Below are 22,829 nucleotides of genomic sequence, written 5' to 3'. Positions count from 1 at the left end.
GTTACACAGAGAGAGGAGAGGCAGAGAGAGAGAGAGGTCTTCCATCTGCTGGGTTACTCGCCAATTGGCTGCAATGGCCTGAGTTGCACCAATCTGAAGCCAGGAACCAGGGGCTTCCTCCAGGTCTTCCCACATGGGTGTAGGGGCCCAAGGACTTGGGCCATCTTCTACTGCTTTCCCAGGACATAACAGAGAGCTGGATTGGAAGTGGAGAAGCCAGGACTTGAACCGGCACCCATATGGGATGCCGGCACCTCAGGCAGTGTCTTTATACCCTACGCCACAGCCCCGGCCCCCAGAACGTATTTTAAATTTACAGTAGAGCCAAAGGCTTAACGCTCCACTAAAGAAAGAGTTCAACAGATAAAAAGGACGAGGAGCTTGGCTCAGTAGGACCTGCCCCAGGTTTGGGATCCACAGAGAGAGAGGAGCATGAGTGATTGCCCCTGGGGCCATCCACGCCGGAGGAGGAGGAGACGTCCAGGGTGGGCGGAGGGCATGGGAGCAGGTGTGAGATGGTTTTGGGCTTAGACCGAAGGGGACAAGCTCACCTTGAAGCTCCGCCCCCACCCCCTGCCCCTGCCCCTGCCCCTTGCTCCTAACCCAGCCCCAGCTGGGAAGGTTTTCCTTAACTCCCTGATACTCCTTTTGAGTACATGATTTTAGCCACCATCATAGCAAACTGCATTGTCCTGGCCCTGGAGCAGCATCTGCCAGATGACGACAAGACCCCGATGTCTGAGCGGCTGGTGAGTGACGTCCCCCTTGGGACTTTGCTTTTAGGGGGGTACATTGACTGGGGTGGGGGTGGGGAATGGCGGTACAGCAGGCTCTCTGTCCTGGAGCCAACAGCCAGATCTTTGTCGTAAGAGGTTTTTTTTTTTTTTAATTTATTTGAAAAGCAGGGTGACAGATCTTCCATCCATTGGTTCACTCCCCTCCAAAATGCCTGCAACAGCCAGGGTTGGGCCAAGCTGAAGCCAGGAGCCAGGACCTCCATCCGGGTCTCCCATGTGGCTGGCAGGGGCCCAAACAGTTAAGGCCATCAGTCGCTGCCTTTCCAGGTGCATTGGCAGGGAGCTGGCCTGGAAGCAGAGGTGCTGGGACTTGGTGCTCTAACATAGAATGGAGGAGTCCCAGGCAGTGGCTTCATCCATTGCATCACAACTCCCGCCCCAAGAGCCAGGCCAACCCTGGACACCCAGAAGACCCAGTGTCCACTGGGGTGGGGTAGACAGGCCAGTGACAAGGGGCCCCACTGCTCCTGGAAACATCACCTTCAAAAACAACAAAATCCTTGTAAAAATGTTGGCCATCCCAAGAACATGATGATAACATAGGTCTCAAAACTTTTATTGCATCCAAATAAATCCATCTTTCATTCTGTTTCCCCAAGTCCCCGATTCAACAGCTTTTTTGGAAATTTTGTCACGCGCTCTGCCCATGCCCTTTATTCTTCCTTCCTTCCCCCTTCCTTCCTTCCTTCCTTCCTTCCTTCCTTCCTTCCTTCCTTCCTTCTTCCTTCTTTCTTTCCTTCCTTCCTTCTCTCTCTCTCTCTCTCTCTCTCTCTCTCTCTCTCTCTCTCTCCTTGATTTGCCTTTCTTGGCGGGGCATATCTTAACGCAGGTCCCAGACAACTTGCCCACGTGGGTGTGCGTTGCTATAGATGGGGTGGCCCTGTCTCCTTGCACTGCCCAAGGACAAGCTCATCCAACACAGTTCAGGGCGGGTCTCTCCACTCCATTGAGACCCAGCCTGCGTGTGAATTTCACGATGGTTCCCCCTGAGCCACGGATGTGGGCTGGAAACCAAGTCCAGCTGCCCCGGGGAATGGCCCACATGCTAGTTTCTGACTGGTTGTTCCTTCATGATGTGCCTCTGTAACGTCACTCACCCTGTTCCTCTGCGGGGACCTCTGTGACGTCATCCAACTTTTGCTTCTATGACGTCACCCAGCTCGCTCCACTACGGCATCACTCAGTTTGTGCCTCAAGGATGTCATTCAGCTTGTTCACCTCCATTCCCTGTGTTTCTCGTACATTCAAAACTCAACTGCTCATTCCCTAGAACTCTACCAGGCTGCACACCAGCACCAGCACCCTTCCGGAACCCGCAGCCTGGTTCTTCTGGTCCCGGGATCCTCACGTTCAGCGAGGGGCCCCGCCCTCCTTCTCTGCCGTCATTCCAGAACCAGAAATCACCCCGGGGTGGGGAGAAGGGGGTGTCAGACCCCACTGAGTCCCAACCCACTCAATGTTGGTGGCCTCACAACTCCAGCATTTGGACGAAGTTCCTTTTCTGTCCCTAAACCACAGCGCCCAAGGCTGGGGACCTGGTTAAGAACACAGCGTTATTTTGCTCCGAGCTTCGGGGAGCAAAAGGTCACCCCACTGTTTGGCTTCCGGGGAGTCCTCCTGGCTTTGTGACAGCATGATGGCATAGCTGCCATCACAGAGGGAACCTGCGCAGGAGGGGGAGGTCACGTGGTGGGACAGGAAGTCAAGGAGGGAGCACGGGAAGCCAGTGAGAGACAGCTGCTACTGGACTGGAAGTCAGAGAGGGAGGGGTCACGTGGTGGGACCAGAAGTCAGAGAGTGAAAAAGAGCTGCTAGTGGGCGGGAAACCAGAGAGGGAGAGCTCATGTGGTGGGACAGGAAGTCAGGGAGGGAGGGGTCACGTGGTGGCTCCGGAAGCCAGAGAGGGAGGAGTCATGTGGTGGGACCCGAAGCCAGAGGTTCAGGGGCCAGGTTTGCTCTTCCATAACAGCCTACTGTGAGCCCTAAGTCACTCTGATGACCTCACCACCTCCCACGAGGCCCCGCCTCTTAAAGGTTCCACCACTTCTCAACTCTGGGGACCCGGCTTCCGCACTGTCTTGGGGAGACAAGCCGTGTGCAGAGCCTAGCAGGGCCCATCCTAAATACATGCACACAAGGTGCCCCGTGACCCTATGTATTCCAAACTTGTGTTTGTGCTCCCTTAAGATGAGGCTGAGTAGCAAAGAATCCTTTGGAAGTCAATGAAGAGTGGAGCCAGTGGCAAGCTAATGGAAAGAATTGTAGGGGCAGAAAGCAAATGATGGACACTCGAGAAACATTCTGGGTAAAAAGCCAGGTAGAGGCTCTGTGCACACCGCGTATACAGTTCAATTTCCAACAGGAGAGGTGACCGACCAGCTGGAAGCCAGGACTGTTGGGGTGTGGGGGTGCAGAACTACTTTGCCTCTACTTTGGCAGCGTGAATGGCCGTGCTGGTGTGTCCCAGTTGAGAGCCAGCCATTGGGGGGAGGGTCAGATTTTAGAATAAGGTCAACGCACAGGCTCCAACCTTCAAAGCTCTTAGATGCTATGTGGGACCAATGCCTTCCAGCAGGACTTTCTGCAATGACAGTATATACCATCCAGTATAGGCAGCCAGTGTGACTACGGAGCTGCAACTTGAAACCTTACTATGTGGAGCCAGCACTGTGGCACAGTGGGTGCAGCCCCAGCCCACAACACCGTCCGTAAGAGTGCTGGTTCAAATCCCAGCTGCTCTGCTTCTGATCCAGCTCCCTGCTAATGCAGCTAGAGAAACAGCAGAAGATGGCCCACGTACTTGGGCCCCTGTCACCGCATATGGGAGCCCCAAGGTCACGCAGCCCTGGCCATCTGGGGAGTGAACCAACAGATGGAAGATACATTCTCTCTCTCTCTCTCTCTCTTTCTCACACACACACACACACACAAACACAAATCTATCTCTAATCTCTCTGTCTTGCCCTCTCCCTCTGTAACTCAGCCTTTCAAATACATGCATACATACATCTTTTTTAAAAAAATAAAATATCTCATTATGTTTAAATTAAGTGTAAATGGGCACTTGAGGCCAGGGACTTGCCATAGGGGATTGCACGAACAGTTTGTGACGCTGGCCAAGAGGAAACAAAGCAGTCTCCTCTGCATGCCTGCTTCTCTTGCAGAGGCTTTAGGATGAGAGAACCTTGGAAGGGTGCAGTGGGGGAGGGAGTGGGTGCTGGACAGCCGAGGGAGGTGGGAGGCAGGCGGAATCTCTCTGGGCGGGTCTCACCACCCTCTGCTGCACACGAGATGCTGAACTTGTCTCCTCTGCCTTCCAGGATGACACAGAACCCTACTTCATTGGCATTTTTTGTTTCGAGGCTGGAATTAAAATTATCGCCCTGGGGTTTGCCTTCCACAAAGGGTCCTACCTAAGGAACGGTTGGAACGTGATGGACTTTGTGGTGGTGCTAACTGGGTAAGTGCCGTGCACCTGCTGAGTCCTTTCGATTTCTCTCGGAGGCGAACAGTGGCGAGGTTTTGGAGGTGGGATGGTGGGTGTGGCCCAGGCTGGGCCCCCTGTGTTCTTTCACGTGCACCTGCCGCCTTCCCTCCCCCCACCTGTGCGCCACCTCAGTATCTCAACAGCAGATGTTTTCTGTTGCAGTTAGACTAATGATGCTTTGCAGTTGGCTGCCTGCAAAGTGCTTTTGGTCCTTTTGATCATTTAAGCCTCAAAACCACCCAAGGAATTAGGAAATACTAACATTCCCATCTGACCCCTGAGGAACCTTGAAAAACTGACAAGAAATGGCCCGAGACCCCAGTGTCCCTGCGTGGTGGGGCAGGGGTTGGAACCTAAGGTGAGAACTTTTGAGTTTCTTACTGTTGGAGGCGCGTGGGTTCCCGTATGTCGCTTGGGGCTGTCTTGCCTTTTTTTTTTTTTTTTTTTTTTTTTTTTTTTTGCAACTTGGTGAATGTTGAAGACTTTTGGGTGCAAGGTGTGGTTATGACTATGGAGGAAGCCAAGCTCAAGGAGATACAGCTCCTGCCTCCAAGGAGTTTTCAGGTCCATATATGAAGGGGCTTTGCGCTGTTCATGGACAATTCACGTTACCTTTTCTTTTTCTTAAATTCTTGTCAAGATTTATTGTGTATGTACTTGAGAGGCCGAGTGATGGGGTAGGGGAAGGAGAGAGCTCGGTCTTCCTTCTGCTGGTTCACTCCCCAGATGGCCACAATGGTCAGAGCTGGACCAATCAGAAGCCAGGAGCCAGGTGCTTCCTTCTAGTCTCCCATGTGGGTGCAGGGGCCCAAGCACTTGGGCCATCCTCCACTGCCTTCCCAGGCCACAGCAGAGAGCTGGCCTGGAAGAGGAGCTACCAGGACAGAACCAGTGCCCCAACCGGGACTAGAACCCGGGGTGCAGGCACCACAGGCGGAGGATCAGCCTAGTGAGCTGCGGCGGCACCGGCCACCTGTATTATCTTTAAACTAATCCAATTCTCTATGAACTTTGTGAAGCTCCTTTGTATAATGAGCTAGAGTTGACAGGTGGGTGTGTACCCATTCTCCTTCAAGGATTCTCTATAAGACAACATGGGTTGCTGTCACAAAAGATCTGAGACTAGGAAGTGGCTTCAACACAACAGAAATTTGTTTCTCCTTAAAAAAGGGAGCGGATTTGGTGAGCAGCCATCCAGGCTCTGTAGGGGACCCCGAGGTCTTTAGCAAACCCCAGTGTAGACGTGGCCATTATCCATGGAGTGCCGACTCCTCCTCTGCCCCGGCTGTGGTCTTCTGGGACCACTCATCATGGGGAGGTCCCCTGCACAGACCCCTTCCCCGGGCCATTGTTCCCGCTGCTTCTGGTTGTGTTGTGGGTCTGAGCTCCCACAATTCAGATGCCGACCGTGTGTGTTGTTCGAGACAGGAGCGTCGCTTTCCCAAACGGGAGCTGGGCGGTTCTTGTTGAGGTGTCTAGTTGTGGGTAGTCTCTGGTGAGGGCTGGGATCTCACTCGTGTGGGCCTGGCTCTATCAAAGGGCGTGGCTACCCACCGAGAGGCATGACTGTGGGCCCACTCACGCAGGTGTGGCTTCTATTGAGGGGCATGTTTATCCATGGAGGGACGTGGCTGTGGACTCGTGTGGGCGTAGCTGTCTCCTGGGGGCATAGCAGTGAGCTCATTTGTGTGGGCATGGCTTCTATTGAGGGGCGTGGTTATCCACAGAGGGTTGTGGCTCTGGGCTCACTTGTGTGGGCATGGCTTATACTAAGGGGCGTGGCTGTGTACTGAGGGGTGTGGCAGTCCTCTGTGGGCTGGGCCCTCAGTCCTGTGTCTTGGGGCCTTGGCACACCCCAGGGACAAGGTGTGGCACTGGGCATTTTTCTGTCACCGTGCTAGGAAATTTGCCTGTGAAACAGTTCCTTGGCCAAGTTCTTGCTGAAAAATGTTTGTTGAAGATATTCAAGGGCCAGTGTTTGGTCTAGTGGTTAAGGCACTTTTTATTTCTCACTAGTCCCTCAAGAATACAAGATAATGACTGTTTATGTGGTGGTTACGTTGTGTCAGGTGTAAGAAGATCTAAAGATGATTTAAGGGCTGTGGGGGCTGTGTCCATTTATTTCAAGAAGTAGAGTTACAGATGGAGAGGGGAGAGAGAGAGAAAGAGAGAGAGGGAGGGAGAGAGGAGAGAGAGGTCTTCCATCTGCTGGTTCACTCCCCAAATGGCCAGAGCTGAGCCGATCTGAATCCAGGAGCCAGGAGCTTCTTCCAGGTCTCCCATGTGGGTGTAGGGTCCCAGTGACTTGGGTCATTATCTACTGCTTTCCCAGGCCATAGCAGAGAGCTGGATCGGAAGAGGAGCAGCCAAGACTCAAACTGGTGCCCATATGGGATGCCGGTGCTGCAGGCGGTGGCTTTACCCACAGGTGCCAGCCCCTGTGCATAGCTTCTATGCAAATATTATGCCATTTTACAGAAGGGACTTGAGCAGCTACAGATGCAGGTGTCGGTGGAAGGTTCTGGAATGGGGAACAGCTGTCTGTGGCACTGCTTCGCAGGCAGGAAGTTTCTGAATCGAGGTCGTCTTCCACAACCTGCCTCTTGTGCTGCATGTGGGATCCATCTAACGAGAACACATCTCGTTCACCCACCCTCGTAGCTGCGCAGTGCCCAGCGGGATGGACGTTAGGGTCCTGCATTTACCCACTTCTGTCTGCTTCCTGCCTGGGCTGTTGCGATAGCAGCTGCGTCTGGCTAGGGTGTGTACCCAGAGTGGGATTGCTGAGTCGTGGACTCCACGCATCTTCGACCTCGCTGGATGTTGCCAAATTGCCCTGAGTGGTTGTGCCAATTTACGTTCCCAGAGGCTGTCTGTGCTGGCAGGAAGCAGCTTTAAAAACCCCTGGCTCTTGAAAGACCTGAAGAAGCTCCTGTGCTGTCTTTTTAAAATTTATTTATTTGAAAGGCAGAGTTATAGAGGGCCACAGGGGGAGAGAGAGAGATCTTCCATCCACTGGTTCACTCCCCCCAAATGCCTGAATCAGCCAGGACTGAAGAGCAAGCTGGAACCAGAATCCAGAAGCTCCATCCGGGTCTCCCACATGGGTGCAGGGGCCCAAGCACTTGGGCCATCTTCCACTGCTTTCCCAGGCCATAGCAGGGAGCTGGATCAGAAGTGGAGCAGCCAGGACTTGAACCCACAATGCTGACTCTGCTGACTCCTAGTGAACACTTTTTAATTCATTCACTGCCTTCCCAGATTTCCCAAGCAAAGCACGGCAGTAGAACATGGCTCATTTTCCCATGAACTCCCAAGATCTCCCTCTTCTTGTGCAAAGCTGGGTGGAAAAACTCTTCCCTGTGGATTTCTTTTTCATTTGTTCTTCAAAGCCTCTGAGAAAGTCTAACTTTGTCATTTGATCAAACCCCGTTAAAGTGTATATTTGCATTGTATTTGAAGTTCTGATCTGAAAAATGTGTTGGGGGAAGGTTTCCGAGGCTCGGCTGTGAGTTGGAGATGACAGAGCTCTCCCTGTGATGCCCAAAGATGGAGCTCCACACACAACCCAGGGACCGTGTCACAGCACGTGTGGCTCAAGGAAGTGGGCATTGTCTCTGCCCGCCGTCACCAGCACCTGTAGCTGCTCAGTGGGTTGGGTCGAGCTGGGAAGTGAAGGTGCTTCCGAGGATGGAGATGGGCTGCAGTTGTAAGAAGGCGAGGCCCGGGCTGGCGTTGAGGCACAGTTGACTGATCTTCTGCCTGCCATACGAGCTTCCCATATGGGCTCTGGTTCAAGTCCTGGCTGCTCTACTTCCGATCCAGCTCTCTGCTATGGCCTGGGAAAGCAGTGGGAGATGGCCCAAGTCCTTGGGCCCCTGCACCCACGTGGGAGACCTGGAAGAAGCTCCTGGCTCCTGGCTTCCTCCTGGCCCCAGCCCTGGCTGTTGCAGCCATTTGGAAAGTGAACCAGTGGATGGAAGACTCTCTCTCTCTCTCTCTCTCTCTCTCTCTCTCCACCCCCCCCCCTTTCTCTGCAACTATGCCTTTCAAATACATAAATACATCTTTTAAGAAAAAGAAGAAGATGGAGTTGGGGCCCATTCACTGACAGACAGAGACGGCCCAGGAACCCATGGCAGATTGCCTGTCAGTTAAACTTGGGGTGGAGGAGTTCTGAGTGTTCAGCATCTGTGATGTTTGTGACTCTGTGAGCACAAAGACTCCCTTTTGGGTGGTCCCGTGCACCTGCTCTAAGTGTGCAGCAAATCTGCTGAGGATCAGAGGCAAGGAAAAGACCTGAGTCCTGGGCGGCCAGCAGGAAACGATGCTGCTTTTAAGGTTTCTGGTAGCATCACCAAACTTGAGGGCTCTGTGGACACTGGGCAGGCCAGCCCCTCCATTCCACTCATAACGAAGCTGAAACACAGAGAGGCTGCGCTACCCTGGGTCTGTGGATTCGTATGTTGATGGGCACTTGGGTTGATTCTGCATTTGGTGGGGTTGTGCACACGGATGTACACACAAATATCTCCAAATCCATTTTCAGTTATGTGTTTAACATTTGCTCATTGTATCTCTCCAGTCCTTTAAAAAAAAAGATTTTATTTACTTATTTGAGAGGTAGAGCTACAGAGAGAGAGAGAGAGAGAGAGGTCTTCCATCTGCTGGTTCACTCCCCAAATGGCTGCAATGGCCAGAGCTACACTGATCCAAAGCCAGGAGCCAGAAGCTTCTTCCGGGTCTCCCACATGGGCACAGGGGCCCAAGGACTTGGCCCATCTTCTACTGCTTTCCCAGGCCATAGCAGAGAGCTGGATCAGAAGTGGATGGCCGGTGCCGCGGTTCAGTAGGCTAATCTTCCGCCTTGCGGCGCCGGCACACCGGGTTCTAGTCCCGGTCGGGGCACCGGATTCTGTCCCGGTTGCCCCTCTTCCAGGCCAGCTCTCTGCTATGGCCCAGGAGTGCAGTGGAGGATGGCCCAAGTCCTTGGGCTCTGCACCCCATGGGAGACCAGGAGAAGCACCTGGCTTCTGGCTTCGGATCAGCGCGGTGTGCTGGTCGCAGCTGGCCAGCCGTGGCGGCCATTGGAGGGTGAACCAACGGCAAAGGAAGACCTTTCTCTCTGGCTCTCTCTCTCACTGTCCACTCTGCCTGTCAAAAAAAAAAAAAAGAAAGAAAAAGAAGAAGTGGAGTACCCGGGACTCAAACTGGTGCCTATATGGGATGCCGGTGGCGCAGGTGGCGGCTTTACCCCCTATGCCATAGCGCCAGCCCCTAAACTTATCTTTTGATTTCTCTTTCCCCAAACTCTTTTTTATCTGAGAGGCAGACACTGACACACACACAGAAAGAGGGAGAGAGGGAGGGAGAGAGAGAGAGAGAGAGAGCGCTCTCGTTCTCTAGTTCACTCCCCAAACGCCCTCAAGACTTGGAGCTGGGCTCAACCAAATCCGGGCGCTGGAAGCTCCATCCAGGTGTCCCCTGTGACCTGGCGGAGATCCAAGGACTTGAGCTGCTCCCTGCTCCCTCCCAACAACGATGCCCATCAGCCAGGAGCTGGAATCAGGAGCAAGAGGCAAGTTTAAACTCAGGCACTCCGATGACGCCTGTGTTATGGTTTCTTTCCCTTCAAATGTACACAAACCTCTCTCAAATGGTAACAATGTATCACAATGTACACCCAAACACAGAGCGCACACGGTGGCATTTGCAGTCACCAGCAAGGGAAAGCAACACATAGATGCAGCATTAAGTCATAGCTTCCTAGGATTAACCCCAGTGCAGGCTGTGGTGCTGGATGGAGTTCGCAGCCTCCTATTGCCGCTCGCCAAAGCCAAGCCACACGCGGGGAGGTGCAGCAAGCGAAGCTGCCACTTGTGACACCAGCTTCCCAGTTCAAGTCCCGGCCGCTCTGCTTCCCAATCCAGCCCCTTGCTGATGCACCCTGGGAAGGCAACAGCTGACGATGGGCCAAGCGCTAGGGCCCCTGTCACCCATGTGGGAGACCCGGATGGAGCTCCTGGATCACTGCCTTTGGCCTGGCCCAGCCCTGGCTGTTGCAGCCATTTGGGGAGTGAACCAGCAGACAGCGGATCTCTCTGTCTCTCTCTGTCTCTGTCTCTCTCTCTCTCTCTGTCTCTCTCTCTCTCTCTCTCCTCCCACCATGCTCTGCCTTTCAAATGGATCATAAAAGAAAGTTGTGTGTGGATTGTTGACCACTCAGGTATTTTGTGGCTCTGACACCAACAGGTTCGACCACTCACCCAAAGTCACCCACCTCATACGGGATGGATCTTGGACTTGAACCCACACTATACCAGAATCTAGAATCTAGCTTGGTGAGCCTGACATGATTCCCGCAATCAAGCTTTGCCAAGAAAACAGCCTGGAGAGTTTGAGTGCTTTAGGGTAGAGACTTAGGGAGACGCTTCCTTCCCTGGTCAAATCAGGGGTTCTGCTGCAGCGAGGGGTGGGGAATGGGACAAGGAGGTGACCAGCAGTGGGGCAGCCCGGCGGCTCAAGGCCTGAACTTCAGAGCCACAGCAGCCTCTGCCTGCGCTGACCTTGTGACCTTGTGACCCTTGTGACTTGATGTCTTTAAAAAAAAAAACAGAAAAAAGATTTATTTATTTACTTATTTGAAAGGCAGAGTTACAGAGAGATAGAGATAGACAGAGAGAGAGAGAGAGAGAGAGAGAGAGAGAGAGAGAGGTCTTCCATCTGCTGGTTCACTTCCCAGATGGTCACAACAGCTGGAGCTGGGCCAATTGGAAGACAGAAGCCAGGAGCTTCTTCCGGGTCCCCCATGCAGGTGCAGGGGCCCAAGGACTTGGGCCATTTTCCACTGCTTTCCTAGGCCATAGCAGAGAGCTGGATCAGAAGTGGAGCAGCCAGGACTCGAACCCATGCCCCTATGGGTTGCCGGCACTGCAGGCAGTGGCCTTACCCACTGTGCCACAGTGCCGGGCCCACGCACCTTATTCTTTCAGCTCCTCCCTAAGTGCACCTGCAGCTGCACTGGGTGGTGCCCACACAGACTCCTCTCTCGGGAACCCCCACCCCACTCCCACCTCCCAACACTCGTGTCTGTGTCTTCATCAGAGGGTCTTCTCCGACTGCATGGAGTCTGCTCGGCCCACATTTCAGATGCTTGGCGCCCCCAGGAGCGTCCTGTAACCCCTGAGCTGATCAGTCAGCACATCAATGCTGTGGCTTTCCCACTAATACACCGAGTTATGTTACACAGTCATGTCCGATGCCCCCAGCGAGACTGAATTCCAGTTGCTTGTGGTGAAGCCCTCTAGTTCCGTGTGTGTAGCCTCCAGCCATCCCTTCCTTCCCAGGTTTCTCATTCCTTGATTCACCTCCTAAGTCATTCATCTGCCTCCACGTCCTAGGAATCTGCTTTCCCAGGATCCCAAACCCAGCTCAGGGAGCCAAAAGTTGGAGAGTTACAGCTTTCAGAACCCTGGACAGTGCCCAGCGCCCCCGATTCAGCACCATGGACAGCCCCCAGTGCCCCAGCTCCCTTCCTGTCCTATCGACTCCACGCTGAGGTGGGGAGCCACAGCCAGGTGACCTTGTACCTTAGCGAGCTCCTTGGCCATTTCCCCTGGTGGGGCTGGAGAAGACTCCGCCACCCATCCCTCCAAGTCTGGGAGCCCTGGTCGTGACCTTGTCACCTTGAACTGCTTTTCCGGGGCGGGGGGTATCTGACTGCTGCTTCCACGGTTCCGTGAGCTAATGACTCCTCTCCTCCCTCCGGGACAGGGAGCGGAAGTGCTGTGCCTTGCTTCCGTCTGAGAAGGACCCGGTTCGACCTCGAGAGCAAGACCTACCCCTTCCCTGGGGCTTCTGTTACTGTGAGGTCTTCAAAAAGTTCATGGACAATGTGTATCATGAAAGAAAAAAAAAAGCTATGCATGGATTTCAGTTTTTTTTTTTTATTATTTTGCAGCAAAGTGAAGTTAGCTTTGGATTCCATTTTTTTCCCCTCGAACTTTTTCAAGCATCCTGGTGGGGTGACAAAGCTGAGATTTGGTTGGGTCGAGAACGAGGGAAGCCCTCTCTTTCCCCGATGGCTCCTGATTCTACCCTGGCCGCTAGGGGTCACGTCCAACATCAAGGCTCTGAGTGCTTTTGTCTCCAGCTTGGATCTCTCTCGAAGCTCCCGCCTGGGGGAAGGTTCGCAGGTGTCTCACGCACCAGGTGTCCGAAGCCCCTGCCATGAACAGTTCCGCTTCCTGCCCCTCCCGTGTCAGAGAAGTTCTGCCCTTCTAGGACCTCAGGCCACAAGCCTCAGCACCTCTTCCCCATGGCTAAGCCTGCACGCCTTGTAGACTCAGGGCTGGCATATGGTGCAGGGGTTAAGCTGCCGCCTGTGGTGCCGGCGTCCCACACCAGAGCCCAGTTGGCTGCTTTGATGGCACCACTATGAACAACTTTGTGCAGAAGAAGGGAGGCAGGCATTGTCTTAGTAGGGAAGCGTTCTCAGATCTGCTCTGCACGGCTGTACAGGTTGCACACTGAACAAAGCGGCTGGTGTGTGTTTTCTAAGTGTCTAACTCCACTCTGCTTAAACTGCTTGTGGGGACATCAGAGGCTAAGGAGGATCTGGTGTTGAGGCCCAGGTGTCCCTCTGGCCCTGACGAGCTGGGATTTCAGCAGCCAAGGCCTCATAGCATGATCAGGGGGGTCACAGGACTCAGTAGAGCAGCCCCTCCTGCTGCCGGCGATGGGTTGGGGCCTGCTGGTGACCAGCAGCTTTTCAGGGGCTCAGCCCCCACTTGGGAGTCCCAGCTGCTCCACTTCCCATCAGCTCCCTGCTGATCTGCCTGGGAAGCAGCAAGTGACGGCCTGAGTGCCTGGGTCCCTGCTACCCATGTGGGCGACCTGGATGGAGCTCTAGGCTCCTGGCTTCTGCCTGGCCCAGCCCTGGTTGTTGTTGGCACTTGGGGAGTGAACCAGGAGATAGAAGATCTCTCCCTATCTCTCACTCTGCTTTTCAAATAAAAAAAATCAAAGGAAAAAACCACAATGGGGAAATTGCCCCACTTGGCTTTGCAAGCGTCCCCTCTAGGCAGCTGCTAGGGCCCTGCCTGCTCACATGTACTTGGGTCTCCCAGCCGCAGGGCCTTTGCATGTGCCATAGGTTCCAGTCCTGCTCTGACTGGCAAATAAAGGTATTGCTAGGGCTTTGCAGATGACAGAACTGAGTCCCAGAGATGCTAGAGGACTTGCCCCAAGCCTCCCAGCTTAGAAAGTGGGCAGAATCGGCATTGGAACACAGAAACTGTTAGCCATGGTGCTGAGCCGACGGAGTGAGTGCAGGGTTGCAACCCAGTGCTCTCTGACGCAGGCACCCGGAAAGCAAAGACCATAGTCTCAAACATTCCCTGCTGGTCTCAGCCCCTGGCAGATGAAGTCCCTAGTGCTGATGTATGTGTTTATTTGAAACACACAACAGAGAGAGAGAGAGACATCCTGCAAATGTCCCCCAATGGCCAGGACTGGGCCAGGCTGAAGCCAGGAGCTCCATCTGGGTCTCCCACGTGGGTGTCAGGGACCCAAGCCCCTGAGCCATCACCTGCTGCCTTGCCAGGTGCATCAGCAGGGAGCTGGATCGGAAGTGGAGGAGGCAGGACTCGAACCCGGCACTGTGATATGGGATGTGCGTGCCCCAGACACCCAACGCATCGTGTCAGTTGTAACACAAGAGCATGCCGCAGGGGGTGGGGAGAGGATGTGTGAAGCCCCTTCCTGCTCCACCCGCCACTCAGGGGTCTTAAAATACTCCCCCACCCCGGTTTTAGGAAATGGCCGGCCATGGCTGTAGGGAGCCAGCGTGTGGCATTGGAGATTAAATTCAAGAGGCTGAGAGCCTGGAGAAACCAGGGCAGGCCTGCCGCTGGGGACAAGGACTGGAGATGGAGCTAATTTAAGTAGGCTGAAGGGGAGAGAGAGAGAGAGAGAGAGACCACGACCATGCCAGCGGCCGGGGCTGGGCGTGGTGACTTGCTTGGGGACATCAAGAGCACAGGCCCCAGCCAGGGAGGACGCTGAGCAAGGGAACCTGAGACACGGACCCCAGTTCAAGTTCATGGAAGATAGAGTGACAGGTGCAAAAAAATGAGTCCCTGCATATCAGGCGGGGTTGGGGGGAGGTTCTTCAGAAAGGTCACAGATGGACAGGGCCTTGGGGACAGAGGTTAAGACACTGCTTGGGGCACCCACATCTCGTGTCTGAGTGCTGAGTTCAAGTCCAGCTCACTGCTCCTGCGCACCCTGGGAGGCAACGGTGATGGCTCGAGTCCCCACCACCCACGTGGGAGACCCGGAAGAAGCTCCTGGCTCCTGGCTTCAGATCAGCGCAGCTCCGGCCATTGCGGCCAACTGGGGAGTGAACCAGCAGATGGAAGACCTCTCTCTCTGCCTGTCTGTAATTCTGCCTTTCAGATAAATAAATAAATCTTTAAAAAAGAAGAAGAAGAAGCAGGGAGTGAATCAGTGAGGAGCCCAATAGAAGCAAAGAAACGCACGCAGCAGGCTCAGGCTGCCGGGGTTCCCGGGCCGGCCGTCAAGTCCATGAGGAAGGTCAGGTTCAAGGGCAGAGACTCCAGGAGGCAGGAAGGTGGGGCATTTAGATGTGGGAAACCACAGAGCCATGGTGAAAGCCGCGCCTCTGCTACTCACTGGCCCTGGGGCCTCTCTGACCCTCAGTCTTCCTATCAGTGATATGGGGTCATGCCGCTCTTCTCCCAGCTATAAGGGTGATGAGGTGGCGAGCTGGTGAAAGGGGCCTGCTCCAACGTTGCTCTCAGGGGGCTGGCATTGTGGTACAGGGGATTAAGCCAAGACCCGCGATGCTGGCATCCCATATTGGAGTGCCAGCTGCTCCACTTCCTTTTTTTTTTTTTTAAAGATTTATTTATTGGCCGGCGCCGCGGCTCACTAGGCTAATCCTCCGCCTTGCGGCGCCGGCACACCAGGTTCTAGTCCCGGTCGGGGCACTGATCCTGTCCCGGTTGCCCCTCTTCCAGGCCAGCTCTCTGCTGTGGCCCGGGAGTGCAGTGGAGGATGGCCCAAGTCCTTGGGTCCTGCACCCCATGGGAGACCAGGATAAGCAACTGGCTCCTGCCATCGGATCGGCGCAGTGCGCCGGCCGCAGCGCGCTACCGCGGCGCCCATTGGAGGGTGAACCAACGGCAAAAGGAAGACCTTTCTCTCTGTCTCTCTCTCACTGTCCACTCTGCCTGTCAAAAAAAAAAAAGATTTATTTATTAATTTGAAAAAATTACAGAGAGGGGAGACAGAGAGGTCTTCCATTTACTGGTTCACTCCCCAAATGGAGGTAATGGCCAGAGCTGGGCTGATCCGAAGCCAGGAGCCAGGAGCTTCTTCCGGGTCTTCCACGTGGGTGCAGGGGCCCAAGGACTTGGGCCATCTTCCACTGCTTTCCCAGGCCACAGCAGAGAGCTGGATTGGAAATGGAGCAGCCAGGACTTGAACCGGCGCCCATATGGGATGCCGGCACTGCAGGCAGTGGCTGTACGCGCTACACCACAGCGCCAGACCCATAAAAAATTTTTCAGCGTGTGCTTCCTCTGTGCTAAATGGCAGATCCAAGAACGCAAGAGCGGGACAGCCTGAGGCAGGGTATGCACTGTGATCGACAGCACCCAGGGGGTCTCTGTTAACTCTTTGCCTTGAGCTCATTGAAGAAGCTGATGCTTCCCCACCCCACCCCACCCTGCCCTAGAAAGCTCGGTGTTTGCACGCACGGTGCGTGGGAATGGAGAATTCACCCGCTGGCTGGCAGGAGACCCCGCCCCTGTGCCCCCTAGCTCAGGCTCTGTGTGGGATGCTGCTGCTGCTGCTGCTGCCACTCGCAGCCTTGGGCGACTCTGTCCTGCTGTCACCACAGCCACTGGGCACCCAGAGCTCCGGCTGACAGCTCTCCCTTCCCATCCCTGCCCAATGGAGTGGAAACCCCGCAGGACTTGGGCACCGAGAGTGTGCACCCCAGTGCCGAGTTGCAGACTTAGCACCACGCTCCTCCTGCTCACCGGATGCAAGCCGACAGCTCGACAGCTGGCCGGCCGCCGAGGGCCAGCGGGCGCCTGGCAGTTGCTTTGTGATCCTGACAACTCCCGGCCACCACCTGGCACAGCAGGTGGTCTCTCTGGAACAACCCTGAGCCTTGAGGCGGGGGTCGAAGCTGTGCTTGGGAGCTGCCCTGGGGAACTCCAGTTGGGTCCCCCCCCCCAGTGGGTGGCAGCAGGGACCCGAGTGCCTGAGCCATCCCCTACTCTCTCTCAGGGTGTGCATTAGCAGGGAGCTGGATGCAGGAGCTGGAGCTGGGAACTGAACCCAGGCTCTCCTGATGTGGGTGTCTTAAGCTCTCCTAGCTGCTGGGGCAAACACCCCCGCGGTCAGAATCTCGTCTTCCAGAATGGAAGCTCGGTTCCCTGCACCTCTCACTACCCACCCCGCCTCCCTCCGTCCCAGGCATCCACCGTTCCCGCTTCCGGTCTCTGAGAATCCCACGACCTTAGGTACCGCCCCCAAGTGGAATCCAGCAGCAGGTATCTGTCCGCATCTGGCTTATTTTGTTTGGTGAAATGTCTTCAAGGTAGACCCACATTGTGGCCTGTGTTAGAATGGCCTTCCTCTTTGAGAGTGAAATAACACTCCAGGGCTGGCACCGTGGTGTAGTAAAATATAAATAAAATAGATAAGTATATAAAGATGATAAACAGATACATAGATATAGATGGAAGGTAGATGATAGATAAACATAGATATAGATATATCAATCAATCGATCGATTGATAGATTGATCTCCCATTCGCTGGTTCACTCTCCAAATGCCCACAACAGCCAGGCCTGGACCAGGTTGAAACCAGGAGCCAGGAACTCCTTCCAGGTCTCCCACATGAGTGGCAGGGACCCAGGTACCTGACCATCATCTGCTGCCTCCCAGGCATGTGCTAGCGAGAACCTGGATTAGAAAGGGAGCAGCCGGGACTCAAAGCAGTACTGGGATATGGGATGCTGGAGGCACCACAAGTATCTTTTTGAGTCTCTGCCTTCGATCTTTTGGGTGAACTCTCTGCAGTGCAACTTCTGGCTTAGATGGTTGTTCTATGCTTACTTGAGTTTTTTAAGGAATTGTCTTATTAAGACTTTAATTAAAACTGAATAAGGCCTAACATTCTGTCCCTCATCCACATTAGCCACAATTCAGATGGTGGATGGCCATGGGTGGGAGTCACTGCCCCGTGGGGTAGCGCAGATAAACTGCCTTTCCCAGCCCCGGAAGCTCCAGCAGACAGCACACCTCTGCATGGACACGGGCCAGGCATCCTGCAGTCCCAGATCTGTCCCTCACCCACAGGACCTTGGACAGCGCCTCCGGGCCCCTTGGAATTTTTTGCCTTGCGGGTAAAATCAGAAACAGTTGGCTTCTGGTGCAGGCATTTGGCTCAGCAGTTAAAATGCACACCATCCTGCATATCAGAACGCCTGGGTTTGAGCCCCAGCTCTGCTCCCAATTCCAGACTCCTGCTAACGCAGCAGGTGGGTGACTCAAGTGCTTGGGTCCCTGCCACCCATGGGGGAGACCTGGATGGAGCTCCTGGCTCCTGGTTTCAACCTGGGCTGGTCCTGGCTGTTGCAGGCACTTGGTCTCAGAGGAAGCTAAAGTCTTCCCTGGTCTTCTTGCAGTTGTGCTACTGTAACAAAATACTACAGACCCCATACTTTCCAGATCATAAAAATTTTATTTCTTGCCATTTGGAAGGCTGGGAAGCCCTCGAGTGGATCAGGGTGAGAATCTGGGTGAGGGTTCTGTTCTTGCGTGATTTTTCAAGATGCCTTCTTGTGCACCCCCCTACCATGGGGTCCTCATGGGGCAAGAGGGGGCAAACTCCACCCATCAAGCCCTTGTGTTAGGGCAACTAATCCACCCAGGCACAAGGAGTGGAACTCTCATTTTTTTTTTTTTGACAGGCAGAGTGGACAGTGAGAGAGAGAGACAGAGAGAAAGGTCTTCCTTTTGCCGTTGGTTCACCCTCCAATGGCCGCTGCGGCTGGCGCATTGTGCTGATCCGAAGGCAGGAGCCAGGTGCTTCTCCTGGTCTCCCATGCGGGTGCAGGGCCCAAGCACTTGGGCCATCCTCCACTGCCTTCCCGGGCCATAGCAGAGAGCTGGCCTGGAAGAGGGGCAACTGGGACAGAATCTGGTGCCCCAACTGGGACTAGAACCCGGTGTGCCGGCACTGCAAGGTGGAGGATTAACCTGTTAAGCCATGGCGCCGGCCTCTCATTCTTAATACTATCCCAAATCCCCTACTTTTAAATTCTGCCACCGTGCAGATAAATCTTCTACACATGGCTAGGAGGAGACATTCAGACCATAATGCCCCTCCCTCAGCGCCCATCCGCTTTGCTGGATTCTCTTTCCCAGCATCTCTTGCACATGGACGGGGTCACGAGGTGCAGACTGGCCAATGGGATGCAGAGGGAAGTGATGGAAGCCGCCTCGAGGTCGGAGCCTTGGAGCTTCCTGCAAGATCCATTGTGTTTCCCTCTCCAGCCCCAGCCCAAGTCTCTTGGGCTCTTGAAGTCTCAAGTTTCTTGAGACTTCCGGCACTGTAACCCCCTCATTCCAACAGCCTATGTCCTCATGGCCCCCAAAATCACTTTGAGGAAAGGCCCTTCAAGGAATAATCGGAGGGGAGGGGAGAGAGAGAGAGAGAGCGAGGGAGAGAGGTTTTCCATTGGCTGGTTCACTCCCCAATTGGCCGCAACAGCCAGAACTGCACCAATCCAAAGCCAGGAGCCAACGATGTGGTGAAGCAGGTAAAGCCACCACCCGCAGTGCCGGCATCCCATTTCGGTGCCGGTTCGAGTCCCAGCTGCTCCACTTCCAATCCAGCTCCTTGCTTATGTGCCTGGGAAAGTAGCAGAAGATGGTCCAAGTGCTTGGGCCCCTGTACACATGTGGGACACCTGGAAGAAGCTCCTGGCTCCTGGCTTCAGATCAGCCCAACTCTGGCCATTGTGGCCATTTGGGGAGTGAACCAGTGGATGGAAGACCTCTCTCTCTCTCTCTCTCTCTCTCTCTCTCTCTCTCTCTCTCTCTCTCTCCCCTGTCTCTCTGTAACTCTGCCTTTAGATAAATAAATCTTTTAAAAAAAGAATTTGAGCAAAAACAGAACTGTTTACCACAGCTGTATTAGGATAGAGTCATCACTGAAATGAACATGCCCCCAAATTTCAGCGGCCTAAGGGATAGCAGATTATTTCCAGCCCACGCCCAGGTGGACTCGCTGGCGTTCGTTGGCGTCTGCTCCATACGGTCACCAGTGCTCCAGGCGCCATCCATCTGGTGGCTCTTCCATCCCGGGGACTCTGCCGTACCCTGTCCAGTTGGAAGCAGATAAGAGAAGGGAAACAATATGGTGGATCTTGCAAGAAGTTTTACGGCCTCTACCTAGGAGCAGCTTTCGTCACTTCCTGCTGCATCTCATTGGCCGGATTTCATCTCGTGCCTGTGCCTAGCTGCGTGTAAAAACCGTAGCCTGCTTTTCCTCCTGTCTCGCTCAGTCCCATGACATCCACTCCAAGTCTCCAAGGCAAGGACTTGAAAGCCAATTGCTGCTTCCCTCCTCTTCTCTCTTCCCATGGACACAACCCCACATCTCTCACGCCACCTCCCAAATGTCCATTGGAGGCATCCACCCAGTTTGCATCTCCCGCCCTTCTCAGGTCAAGGTCACCTAGTCCCTCACCTGGACCACCCTTGGGCTTCCACTCCTTCTTCCCAATGTTCTGAGCATCCAACCAAGCCATTAAAAAAAAGATTTATTTATTTATTTGAAAGAGTTAGAGAGAGAGAGAGAGAGAGAGAGAGAGGTCTTCCATTCGCTGGTTCACTCCCCAATCGGTTGTAACAGCCAGAGCTTAGCTGATCCAAAGCCAGGAGCCAGGAGCTTTTTCTGGGTCTCTCACATGGGCTCAGGGGCCCAAGGACTTGGGCCATCTTCCACTGCTTTCCCAGGCCATAGCAGAGAGCTGGACTGGAAGTGGAGCAGCTGGGAGTCGAACCAGTGCCCATATAGGATGCCGGCCCTGCAGGCGGCAGTTTTACCTGCTACGCCACAGCACCAGCCCCCAACCAAGCCATTTTTATTGGGCTAACATTTAAGTCAAATCACATCCCTTCCCACATTAAAAAAAATGCCTTTTAACATGGTTTTCAACCCCTTTGAAATCAGTGGAAGCACCTTTTGTTTTTAAATATTTATTCTAGAACAATTTTTGACTTCCAGAGTGCTTTGAAATACAGTTCAGAGAGTGCTCGTTGTACACCCGTCATCCAGTTTTCCCTGTGGTTAACATCTTACATTGCCACAGGGTACCTATCAGAACTAAGAAATGGACATGTCTATGTTGCTGGTAGCTAAAGCTAAAGAATGCTGTTGGAATCCCAATATGGGAAGCAAAAAAAAAAAAAAATGGAGCTTTGGGATCTGGTGTTTGGTGCATATTGGAGCACCTGGGTTTGAGTCCCAGCTCTGCTGCCATTTCCAGCTTCCTGCCAATGCAAACCCTGGGAGGAGCAGCTCAAGAAGCTGGGTCCCTGATGCCCACATGGAAGACCCGGATGGAGTTCCTGGCTCCTGGGTTTTGTGGGGCGTGAACCAGCAGACGTACTTCTCTCTTACTCACTCTCGCTCTCTCATAAATAAGGTGAATTAAATTGTAAAAAGAAAAAAAAAAGATCAAGGTTGCTTTGAAGCTAAGAAGGACTTTCCAGAAAGTTCCAGAGACAAAGACTACCCTTTCCTTCTTGCCATCTTCCTTCATTCAATCACGCCACCAACATGCATGGAACATCTGGTGTGTGCCAGGCCATCATCTTCTGGGTGACAGGAACAAAAGTCACAGCTCCAGAGCTCACGAGGCTGACCATCCAGTGGGGCAGGGCAGCCCACAGACGAGAGGCTCAGTGAATAATGTATGCAATAATGTATGCAGTCATGGAGTCGTGTTGAATGCTATGGAGACAGATAAATGCAGAAGGCTGCGATTTTAAGCAGGGTGACCCAGGAAGGGCTCGTGGAGGATGTGAAAGAATGACTCGACCTTCTTTAGTGAGAGCAGGGGCCATGGTTGGGGAGGTAACTGCCCTGCTTTGGGCAGGTGGTGGTTGCCGGCTGCAGGATCCATTCAACATATAGAGATGGCCAGATTGGCAGGTGCGCTTGGAGGAGGCAGACAGGTGTCGTGGGTGGGCCCCTGGGGATTGGAAGGATGGGGTTTTCCATCAGCTGAGTTGGAGCAGGGATGTCAGGGCAGGTTATCAGTCAGCTTTTCCTCACTACAATGAAATACCTGCCAGGTAGATCCTTCGATAGGGAAGAAGAGCTCATTTGCCTCACGGTTCTGGAGACTCAAGTGTGAGGTTGCTTGTCCCCTTGCTTTGGCCTCTGAGAGTTGGCACTGGGGGGTGTGGAAGCAGGATCCCAGGGCGAGCCAGGAAGCAGAGAGAGCAGTAGCACCCATTTGAGAGAGAGGGAGAGATAGAGATCATAGAGATAGATAGATAGATAGATAGATAGATAGATAGATAGATAGATCATCCATCCACTGGTTCACTCCCCAAATGGCCACAATGGCCTGAGCTGGGTCAGGCTGGAAGCCAGGAGCCAGGACCTTCATCTGGGCCTCCCATGTGGGCGGCAGGGGCCCAAGCCCTTGAGCTGTCACCTGCTGCTTTCTCAGGTGCATCAGCTGAGGAGCCAGATCCGAAGTGGAGCAGCTGTGACTAAACTGGAGCTCAGGTGGTATGCCAACATCACCGGTGGTGGCTTAACCCAGCCGACACAACCCAGGCTTTTAGAACTAACCCTGTCACAAGAGCTACCTTCCCGGGACATGTCCCCGGTGCCCTGATGACTTCTCATGAAGCTCAAACTCTGAAGCATCATCACTGGGTTACATTTCCATCCTCTTAGTACCCATAACGTACAACGTCTGCTTGAGCTCAGAACCAAACCCCACGCAAACTGTAAGAGCAGGTGCACAGAGCCCAGCTTTGAATGCACTAAGTTTCAGCTGCCTGCTAATGGATGAAAGATGCTACTGACTGATGACTGAGCACTGAGTCTCAAGTTCAAGGAAGGGAAATAGAGATGCAGATGGAGGGGGCAGCCTGCAGAGGCTGTGTTCCTGGGGGGTTGGAGTTAAAAGATAAGTATATTTTAGTGCAAATTTTTTTTAAATCCTGGCAGTTTTTTTTTTTTTTGACAGGAAGAATTAGACAGTGAGAGGGAGAGACAGAGAGAGAGAGTTATAGGGAGACAGAGAGAAAGGTCTTCCTTCCGTTGGTTCACTCCCCAAATGGCCACTACAGCCTGCACTGCGCCGATCCGAAGCCAGGAGCCAGGTGCTTCTCCTGGTCTCCCATGCGGGTGCAGGGCCCAAGCACTTGGGCCATCCTCCACTGTCCTCCTGGGCTACTGCAGAGAGCTGGC

General features: G+C 53.8%; 1 protein-coding gene across 1 annotated transcript in view; it reads left to right on the top strand.

Moving 5' to 3' along the window:
* Window positions 1-648: 648 nt before the first annotated feature.
* Window positions 649-22,829, top strand: part of CACNA1A (calcium voltage-gated channel subunit alpha1 A) — a 137,175-nt gene continuing 114,994 nt past the window's right edge. The window contains exons 1-2 of the mRNA XM_062179518.1: window positions 649-749; window positions 4,118-4,257. Coding sequence (XP_062035502.1) covers window positions 657-749; window positions 4,118-4,257 — 233 coding nt within the window. The 5' untranslated portion in view covers window positions 649-656. The remainder of the gene's footprint in view (window positions 750-4,117; window positions 4,258-22,829) is intronic.

The sequence above is a fragment of the Lepus europaeus genome, chromosome 20, assembly GCF_033115175.1.
Source record: "Lepus europaeus isolate LE1 chromosome 20, mLepTim1.pri, whole genome shotgun sequence".
Classification (NCBI taxonomy): domain Eukaryota; kingdom Metazoa; phylum Chordata; class Mammalia; order Lagomorpha; family Leporidae; genus Lepus; species Lepus europaeus.
The sequence above is the reverse complement of the archived record's forward strand: the minus strand, read 5'-3'. Positions and strand labels throughout refer to the sequence as shown.